General features: G+C 45.2%; 1 protein-coding gene across 2 annotated transcripts in view; it reads right to left on the minus strand.

Annotated features, from left to right (window-relative positions):
• SYN3 (synapsin III) overlaps positions 1-10,016 on the minus strand; it is a 406,875-nt gene that overhangs the window by 337,413 nt on the left and 59,446 nt on the right. Inside the window, exon 4 of one of the 2 annotated variants that reach the window (XM_007449438.1) lies at positions 5,183-5,185. The exons of the other annotated variant lie outside the window; for it this stretch is intronic. Coding sequence (XP_007449500.1) covers positions 5,183-5,185 — 3 coding nt within the window. The remainder of the gene's footprint in view (positions 1-5,182; positions 5,186-10,016) is intronic. 2 annotated transcript variants of the gene reach the window in all.

The raw sequence follows: 10,016 nt of genomic DNA on the forward strand, positions 1-10,016 counted from the left end.
CCTAAGACACAGTAAGTGCTTAAATAGCTATATACATAGTGCCTTCACTTACTCAATGAAGATGGACTCCAAGCCCACTGAGTACCAGGCACAGTAAATATCGTGTGGGAGGGTTAAGTGGTTTCCCTGAGTGACACTTGAGCTGAGATCTGAAGGACAAGCAGGAGTTTTCTAGGTAAAATGGGGAGGAAAGAACTTTCCAGGCAGATGGAACAGAATATGTGAAACCTATGACGGGAAAGAATAGGTGAGGGTTGAAGAACTGAGCAAGAGTTGATGTGGCTGATGCAGAGACAGCAAAAGGAGGCTGGCAGGGTGGGTGGGGCCAGACCACACAAGCCACAGTAAAGATTTTGGTCTAACTGTATAAAGAACGTATTGAACGGTCCTAACTGATGAAATGACACAATCAAATTAGTGTTTTTAAAAGCTCACTTTAAAAGAGTACATACTGTATGATTCCAACTTTATGACATTCTAGAAAGGGCAAAACTATAGAAACAGTACAAAGATTAGTGGTCACCAGGGGTTATGGAGGAGGGAGGAATGAATAAACAGAGCACAGGGGATTATTAGGGCAGTGAAACTGTCCCGTATGATAATATAATGGTGGATATGTGTCATTATATATTTGTCAAAACCCACAGAATGTATGACACCAAGAATGAAGTCTAGCATAAACTATGGACTTCGGGTGATAACGATGCTTCCATGTAGCTTCGTCAATTGGGATACAGGTACCACTCTGGTGGGAGATGTGGATAATGGGGGAGGCCGTGTGTGTCAGAGGACAGGGGGCACATGGGAACTCTGTGCACTTTCCTCTCAATTTTGCTGTGAACCTAAAACCTCTCTAAAAATATAAAGTCTATTAATTTTAAGAAAGAGAGAGAAAAACAGTCTGGCTGTGGTATAGAGAATAGACTGGAGGTGAGCAGGGGAGAATGCATAGGACTAGTTAGGTTTTTCTACTGTTGTGCTGGGTTCCTTTGGGACAAGTTACATAAGCTCTGAGAGCTTCAGTTTCTCCATCTGTGATACGGGAACAAGAATATAAAGTGACACAGGGTATAGGAAGTGCCTCACAGAAAGCCTGGCACAAGGCAGGTGTTCAGTTCACTTTGGCAGAACGTGAAAGAATGAGCATCATGCTGGGAAGAATGGCAAACGATGTCAGGATCCAGAGCTCTTTGTGGGGGGATAGTGGGCATCCTGCGATGGTGTTTTGTAGCAGGTAAAAAGTCTCAGTGTCTATTGGCAGGGGCAAAAGGATTTAGCAGAGTGTATGGCCAAGGGCTAAAGCTGTGTTTTGTGCTTTGGGGGAAATAAATCATAATATAACAGCTAAGACTCATTGACTGCTAACTACATGGCAGGTCCTATCATAAGTGCCTTTTGTGAATTAGTTCCTTTCATTCTTTCAACTGTACCTCAGGTTAGGAACTATTATTATCTCTACTTTGTATCTGGGGAAACTGAAACACAGAAAGGACCATCAACTTGCCCCGTATAAGTGACAGAGCTGGTTTAAAAGAAAATCAAAGGATACAAACCTGAGTTCACTGAGGCAATAGGTTTTGTCAGCACAGAACCATCGTGAAATGGCACAAGAGACGAGCTGTGACCAAGGACGCAACCACGGTGGGAAGAAGTACTGTAGAGCCCTTAAGGCCATGGGTTTCGAATGAGCCTTCCCGGGTTTAAACCCTGGCTGCTCCACTTACTTAGGCAAGTTATTTAGCTACTCTGTGACTCAGTTTCTGTTTCTGTAATATGGGGATAGTAACAGGCCATACCATTTTTAGTCAATATATGTTTCAGAACAAAGAAGGACAACAGGAACTCTAAAGGAGCAAGCTTGGGGCTTTAAACAGGGGTGGGGCTCAAACCTGGCACCCAACCCACAGTTATCAAGTACCACACTAGATGCCAGCTTGTTGCAGTGATGAAAACAACATGACCTCTGCCCTCAAGGACCTCCCAGTCTGGGGTGGGGAGATAGGTACAAATGCAGAAAATAAAACAAAAGGCAGGATATAAGAATTAGTCACTTGTTCAACCAAAATGATGCCAGTCACCATTCTAGACACTAGGGATGTAGTGACTGGCAAAACAGACAAGTTCCCTGCCCTCAAAGAGCTTATGTTCTAGTGCTGGAGATAGGCAACGAACACAAACAAACACAGCAGCAGTGATGACTGCTGTTAATTAAAAAATAAAGCAGGGTGAGGGCTTAGAGAGCCACGTGGGAGGTTATTTCGGATAGGATGGTCAGAGAAGGAAGTGGTAGCACCTGAGTAAGGCCAAAATGTCACAAGGGGTGAGCTGTGTTCATATCTGGCAGAAAAGTTTCCCACGCTGAGAGAATAGCAAGCGCAAAGGCCCTGAGGAGGGGAGAATACACTTGACCTGTTTAAAGAATGGCACAGAATAGGAGGACTGGTGTGGCTGATGGGGACGAAGGTGGAGAGACAGAGGAAGTCTAGACCACAGGGTGCCTACCGAGCATGGTCAGGACTGTGAATTCCACTCTAGGAGGGAAGGGAAGCCCTTGGCAGGTTTTTTGGGTTTTTTAAAATTAATTTATTTATTTTTGGCTGTGTTGGGTCTTCGTTGCTGCGCGTGGGCTTTCTCTAGTTGTGGTGAGCGGGGGGCTACTCTTTGTTGCGGTGCGCGGGCTTCTCATTGCAGTGGCTTCTCTTGTTGCGGAGCATGGGCTCTAGGTGTGGGCTTCAGTAGTTATGGCACATGGGCTCAGTAGTTGTGACTCATGGGCTCCGGAGCGCAGGCTCAGTAGTTGTGGCGCACGGGCTTAGTTGCTCTGCGGCATGTGGGATCTTCCCGGACCAGGGCTTGAACCCGTGTCCCCTGAATTGGCAGGCGGATTCTTAACCACTGTGTCAGTAGGGAAGTCCGCCTTGGCAGGTTTTAAACATGGGCTTGGCATCTGATTTAATTTCAGAAGAATCACTCTGGCTGCTGTGTATAGAGAATGGATTGAAATGGGCCATGGTGGAACTTCCAATCAGCCCTTCGGAAGCAGACGGACATGCTTAAATGAAGAGACAGAGTCTGAAAACATTGAGCAAACTGTAAATGGATCACTCCTTCATGTTGCCTGGGGTGAGGAAGGGGCCCTAGACAGTCTCCTCCTTCCCCTCCCCTGTCCACCAGACTCACTCAGGGGCCATGAAAGGAAGAGTGTGCAGAAGGAGTCGTGGGGTGGGAGGGCGAGGAAGGGGCAGGCTGAACATTTCGAGAGCAGCCACTATGTTTCAGGCATTAGCAGACTTCCTCTTTCGGCCCTAAAGTAGGCAACACTTCCATTTTACAATTGAAGAACATGGGAATCAGGGAATGAGGTTACTTGTGCAGTCACACAAATAGTAAGTGGGGAGTCAAGATTCGAACCCAGGATCACCTAGCACTAATGCTAGTGTTGTTTCTAGCATCAAGCTGTGCCGACCAGGTAGAAGGGAAGTGTGACATGAAGTCATGGGAGTTTGAACCCCACTCCCCTACTCATTCTCTGTGTGACCTTGGACCAGGCATTACCCTTCTCAGAAGATGTTCCTTCACTTCTTTCAAAAAGGGGATCAAATTACCTGCCACTGAGAAGTCCCCAGGTACCCGGTAGCCTGTTAGTAAAAGGTGATGGCTTCTGAATGAGAAACAGGACGCCAAAGTCAAAAGGGTGAAGTAATCATCGGGCAATTTCTCCCACAGTGGATCGTGTCAGGTTGGGAGCAGGTGCCCCAGGATGGCAGAGTGGGACCCAGTGCGGGAGCCATTCCTGGGAGTGGCTGCAGCATGTGGGAAGGAAGGTGCATGTGGGGCGGGCAGGGGCTCTCCGGTGGCCTCTGAGGTCTCTCCTGTCGCCAATTTCTATGATCCTGGGAAGCAGGAGCCACACTGTTTTTCTCTGTCAGTGCTCCGCTCCCACTCCTGGGGGAGCTGGCAGATCTGCTGCTGGCTTGTTGGCTGGAGGCGCATGGGTAGCGGAGCCTGGCATTTCTTTACAGGCTCTCACTGTCTCTTTCTTGTGCTGCTTTCTTCCCGTTCCCACGCCCCACCTCTGCAAGTCCCCAGGGATTCTGCTTTCTCCTGCAGTGCTGAGGGCAAAGGCCCTGGGCAAAGAGATAGATCGGGCCTTCCCCCACCAAGGCTGCTCTGCTGGGACCCTCAATGCCTCATTGTCCCTGGCCTCCCAGACCCCGTCCCCTCCCGGGGAGAGAAGGCGGTGGGCGGTGTGCTGGTCAGCAAGTCCACGCCTGGTGCAAGCTGGCTGGGGTCCTCTCAGCTGTGAGCTTTTTACTTTGCAAAGTTGTGGGATTCTTATTCATTTGAAGAGTCGGCCAGTCCTGAATGCCTTCAGCAAAGATTTCGGCACTGAGCCAGGCACTTGGGGTACAACTTGGAAAAACAGTCCTTAACCTGATCCTCTAGGAAGGTCCAGTCCAGTGGGAGACATGAGAAGTAAATAATGATTAGTGTTCTCCTGAATCCATCACAATGCAGGGAGAGCAGTAAGTACAAGAACACAGAGCCATTGGTTGTGTTGGTTCATTCCTTCATTCATTGAACAAATAATTATTGGGAAACTGATACATGACAGGCACTGTTCTAGGGGCTGGGAATATGGGGGAGCAAAACAAAGTCCCTGCCTACATGGTCTTCTCTTCTAGAAAATAATACAATAAAATAAATTATATAAATAGCACATCTTATCTATATCTGTAATATAACAATTACATTATATAATCAAAATATAATATAATTAATATAATATACATTGATTATAACATTAATCTTGTTATATTAATGTATTATCTAATTACATAAAGCATATCATCTGTATATATTATTTTATATTATACATTATAATAATATTACATTAATATATTTTATTTATGTACCTTATCTATCAGCTATCGATCAATCAATCAATGAATCATCTATCATCCATCTATTTACCTATCTATAGTTTCAGGCAGTGATGACTGCTTGAAGGAAAGAAATGTATAGTTGAGGCTCGAGTGTGGGGACAGTATGGTCTGGCAAGGTCTCTCCGAGGAGGTGGCATTTGATCAGAAATTTGAAAGGGTGCGACATGGTAACATCTGCGGAGTGTTTCAGGAGAAAGGAAGAGCAGGTGCAAGGACTGTCCCCAGACACCGCTTACCTACTTCATACGCATCATTCTCAGAAGCACGGGTAAGTTACTTCTTCCCACTTTCCAAATGGGGAAACCAAGAGCTAGGAAGGTGGAAAGACTAATCCAGGGCCTCCCAGCTTGCAGAAGGGAAAGCTGAGACCCACCCCAGGTGGTCTGCTCTGGCCCTGCAGGTGGGCTTTCAGCCATGAAGCCACCCCGCCTACCTGGCAAGTCCTAGATGCTTTTTGGCACAGAGGAGGGGGTGCCAAATTCAACTTTAGGGAAGAAGGTAGAGAAGGGGACATGAGTGCACCAGGCCAAGGGAGGTCTCTGCCTTCCTTCTTTGCCTCTTCTGGCCCCAAAGCTGCCCCTTACCTGTGTGCACATCCACTCAAAGTCAAGAGAGAGAGGGGGAAGCTCCTCTCCCAAGTCCACAGTGCTCACTCTGCTCACATTATTTAGGTTTCTACTCAAGTCACCTCCTCAGAGAAGCCTTCCCTGATCACCCCACCTCGAATACCAGTCACTCTCTATCTCATCTTTTGCTTCCACCTGTTCTCACGACCTGCCATTAGATTGCATATTTGTTTTCTTATTTGTTGTCAGTATCTGTAGCTTAAATGTCAGCTCCACAAAGGATATTGTCTATTTTGTTCACTACTGTATCCTCTATGTCTGGCACATCTTTAATGAATGAAAGAAAGGAAAGTAGGAAAAGCTCAGTGTGTGTGTAACCACTTAGGAGAATTAAAGGAAGCACTTTTCCAAACAGACACAGGCACCACGAAGGGAGAGTAGAAACTGAGCTCTTTGTGATTTGCTGGTGGGTGCCTGGCACTCCAAATTTGCTCAATAAATATTTGTTGAATGAATGAATATCTGGAATTTGAAATTCCAAGTTCAGGAAGGTCAGAAGACTTTGAGCAATTATGTGTGAAATAAACATGATTTTATAATATTCTTTGATGGGATGTTTGAGAGTTCTCAGGATAGAGGTTCAGGATTGAGAGCTGATCCTGACACAAAAGCTAACATGCTAGGAGGATTTGGACAAGTCATCTTCCTCCCTGCCACCTGGGGCACAATTTGCCCACCTGTAAAATGAGGACACACAGAAAACTCTAAGGGACTCTTCTAACTCTGGACATCTAAGATTTTGTAAAATAACTCCTCCTCTGGGACAGGCCCACACATCTCCATCTTGCCCCAAATATCCTCCCTGAAAACAGTAATCCTGGGGTGGGTACCAGGGGTAGTTTTTGAGAGTCTTCAATGCCTTTCCTCAAGGTCTTGTGTTACTTAAGCTTTCTGGCTCCTTCTCTTCAACCCTCTCTGAGGTCTGACCTCCTAATGAGCGGAGACACATTATCAGCCACTGTGGTTTGAATGGGTGCCTATAATTTAGTGTTGCCTAATGCTGGACACTGAGAGCAGGGCTTGTGTAATTAGGCTGGGACCTCATTAACATCTGCCTCCGTGGGTGTTTTTCATTCTTGGTTTCTCCTGTCCTGCATTTTGAATCCCATCTGGCTGTATGGACACGGCTGCCCTTTTTTATTGCTCCATTCTGAAGCCAGGCTTGAATTTGGGCCCAGAATGGCAACAGCCATCCACAATGCATGAATCTTAACATGTCCTGGAATGGCCCCTGCTCTGCTCTCTAAATAGAATTACACAACTTTACTGAGAACCTGGATTGTCTGAGTTGCTCCTGAGCACCTCGAGCTGCCTGGCAGTCCACCCTTGGTTTGGGTGTTTGACAGAAACCAGAGTAAGGGGTACTATCAGTTTAATTACTACAATTACCCATGATTTAACCAACTCATGTGTAAAACTTTGCCATATACAAAGCACTAGTAGAATCTGGCCTTGAGCAGAGATGTGGACTGTTTTGTTTACCGGTGATTCCTACGAGAGTTATTCTTTTGGGGCCCTCCTGCCCCCACCCCATTCTTCTCTGCCCTGCTTTGAGTCCCAGGAGGCTGAACTCTGTGGACAGTACCTATCGGGCTGTCTTGCTCACTGGGCCAAAGTGAGGTCCCAGCAGGAGATTGGAGGGCAGGGGGAAAGGAGGGTGGCGGTACATCTTCCTAGTGCCCACCCTGCTTCAGTGCAGGACTTTGGAGGTAGCTAAGTTCCTCTACAACTATTGCTTCAACTGCATGGCTCTCCTGCCCACGTCTAGGTGAAACCTTCTGGATTGAGTCTATTAATTCTACTTCCTTTCCTTGTCCCTTCACCCCTAATGATGATAATGGCTTCTTGCTGTTGTGATTGGATGCCTCATGTTCCCTGAGCCCCACACACCCCTCCGTAAGTGATTCCTTTATTAAAATCTCTTTATTTAAACCATTTGGGGATGAATTCTGTTTTATGCCTAGCCCCTGTCTGATACAATCCTTAATATCTGGAATGGAACCTGGAACATAGTAGGCCCTTAATAAACATCTGTGGAATGAATAAACAAACTTTTCACATATGTCATTTAATCCTTACAAAAACTATGTAAAATAATACAATTACCTTTTACAGATGAAGAAGCTGAGGTTCAGAGAGAGGCAGAATCTCAGGTCTGAGCAACAGATTTCTAAGGAAGAGCAACACACACATCCTGTATCCCAGATGAGCCTGAGTCACACTCAGCACCTGGGAGAAATCTCTACTTCCTGCTGCTTCCAGCACAGACCCAGAGTCCACTCATGCTGGCCTGGGGTGGGCTCAACAGGACCAGATGCCACGGAGTGGACAAGGGTAATGTAAGTAAGAGAATAACAAAATTTCTATCCTTCTTTGTCTCTTATTACAGTTTTTTACTTAAAGTCTATTTTGTCTGAAATAAGTATGGCTACCCCTGCTCTGTTTGGTTTCTATTTGCATGGAATACCTTTTTCTACCCCTTCACTTTCAGCCTATGAGTGTATTTAAAGCTAAAGTGAATCTCCTTTAAGCAGCATATTGTTGGGTCTTTTTTTCTTTCAATTCGTTCAGCCACTCTATGTCTTTTAATTGAAAAATTTAATCCATTTACATTTAAAATAGTTATTTAAAGTACTATTGCCATTTTGTTAACTGTTTTCTGGTTGGTTTGTAGTTCCTTTGTCCTTTCTTCCTCTCTTGCTGGGTTCCTTCATGATTTGATGCTTTTCCGTAGGGGTTTGCTTTGAATCCTTTCTTCTGTTTTGTGTATCTCCTATAGGTTTTTGCTTTACGAGTACCATGAGGCTTACATAAAAAATTTTATAGTACAGTCTATTTTAAGCTGATAACAACTTAACTTTAATAACATACAAAAACTACTCTTTTACTTGCCCCTCCCTATATTTTATGTTTTTGATGCCACAATTTACATCTTTTTATATTGTATATTCATTAACTAATCATCGTAGCTATTGTTATTTTTAATACTTCTGGTCTTTTAACCTTTTTACTAAAGTTAAAAGTGATTTACACACCACCAATACAGTATTAGAGTCTTCTTAATCTGACTAAATAATTACCTTTATCAGTTTTATACTTTCATATGTTTTCATTTTACTAATGAGTGCCCTCTTTTTTTTTTTTTTTTTTTTTTGCGGTACACGGGCCTCTCACTGCTGTGGCCTCTCCCGTTGCGGAGCACAGGCTCTGGACGCGCAGCCTCAGCGGCCATGGCTCACGGGCCTAGCCGCTTCACGGCATGTAGGATCTTCCCGGACCGGGGCACGAACCCGTGTCCCATGCATCGGCAGGCGGACTCTTAACCACTGTGCCACCAGGGAAGCCCCATGAGTGCCCTCTTATTTCACTAAGTTCTCACTGTCTAAATTCAGATTCTTGGATCCCCTCAGTATTTGTCTACTGTCTAATTGTATTTTTTCATACTACTCATAATGAGGAACTTACTGCCTCTTTAAGCAGCTCTAACTATGAAACAATCTCCCCCTTGTTAAAAAGGCAGTCCAGTAAGTGGTGACACAAAGGCTCTGGAGCCAACTACCTAGGCTTGAGTCCTAGTTTTGACCCTTACTGGCTGGAGAACTTGATTCCATTACTCAACTTATTGGTGCTTCAATCTTCTCATCTAGAAATGTGGATAACAGTACACATTTAATAGGGTTGTTGAAAGGATGAAATGAGTCAATACATGTTAAGTGCTTGGGACAGTGCCTAGCACGTAGGAAATGCTATAAAGTGTTTGTTAAATAAATAAAAATTCATGAATTCTGTGTGTGCAATTCAAGCTGGCTTCATCAAAAAGGATTTTTTTGGCTCCAGCTTGGAGATGAGTCTGGATCCAGGGCCTTGAATAACATCAGCAGGTCACTGACTCTCTTTCTCTATCTTGGCTGTGTTTTCCTTTGCCTTGGATTCATTCTCAGCAGACCCTTCCCTCTAAGAGAAAGAGCCATGGCCACCAGCAGCTCCAGGAGTTCATCCCACCAGCTCAGCAGCCCCAGCAGAACACATGTGTCTCTCACCCAAGAGTTCCAGCAAAAGTCTCACATGAATTCTCATTGGCCTGGCTTGGGTCCCAGGCTTTTTTTTTTCCCCCCAGTGTGACATTCTGATTCTAGGGCTGGTTACTGCTGTCAGCTCTAGACACCACACAGACTGCAAGCTGGGGAAGGGTCGCCCCAATGGAAAATCTAGGTGCTATTCCCCAAAGCAGGAGGAATAGATGCTGGAGAAAACCAGCAGTGGTCTGCTCTACCACCCATCTTGGTCATCTTCCCCAAAGGTGCTCCCCATGTGCAAGACTTCAGAAGATCTCAGCTTTGCTCCTATTGTAGACTTGGAAGTGCTTAAGGGCATTTTCAATGCAACACCTAAGTCTCTTTGAAAGAATACACTGCAAGGCAAGAGCACTGCTCAACATTCCTGC

The sequence above is a fragment of the Lipotes vexillifer genome, unplaced genomic scaffold (assembly GCF_000442215.2).
Source record: "Lipotes vexillifer unplaced genomic scaffold, Lipotes_vexillifer_v1.1 scaffold374, whole genome shotgun sequence".
Classification (NCBI taxonomy): Eukaryota; Metazoa; Chordata; class Mammalia; order Artiodactyla; family Lipotidae; genus Lipotes; species Lipotes vexillifer.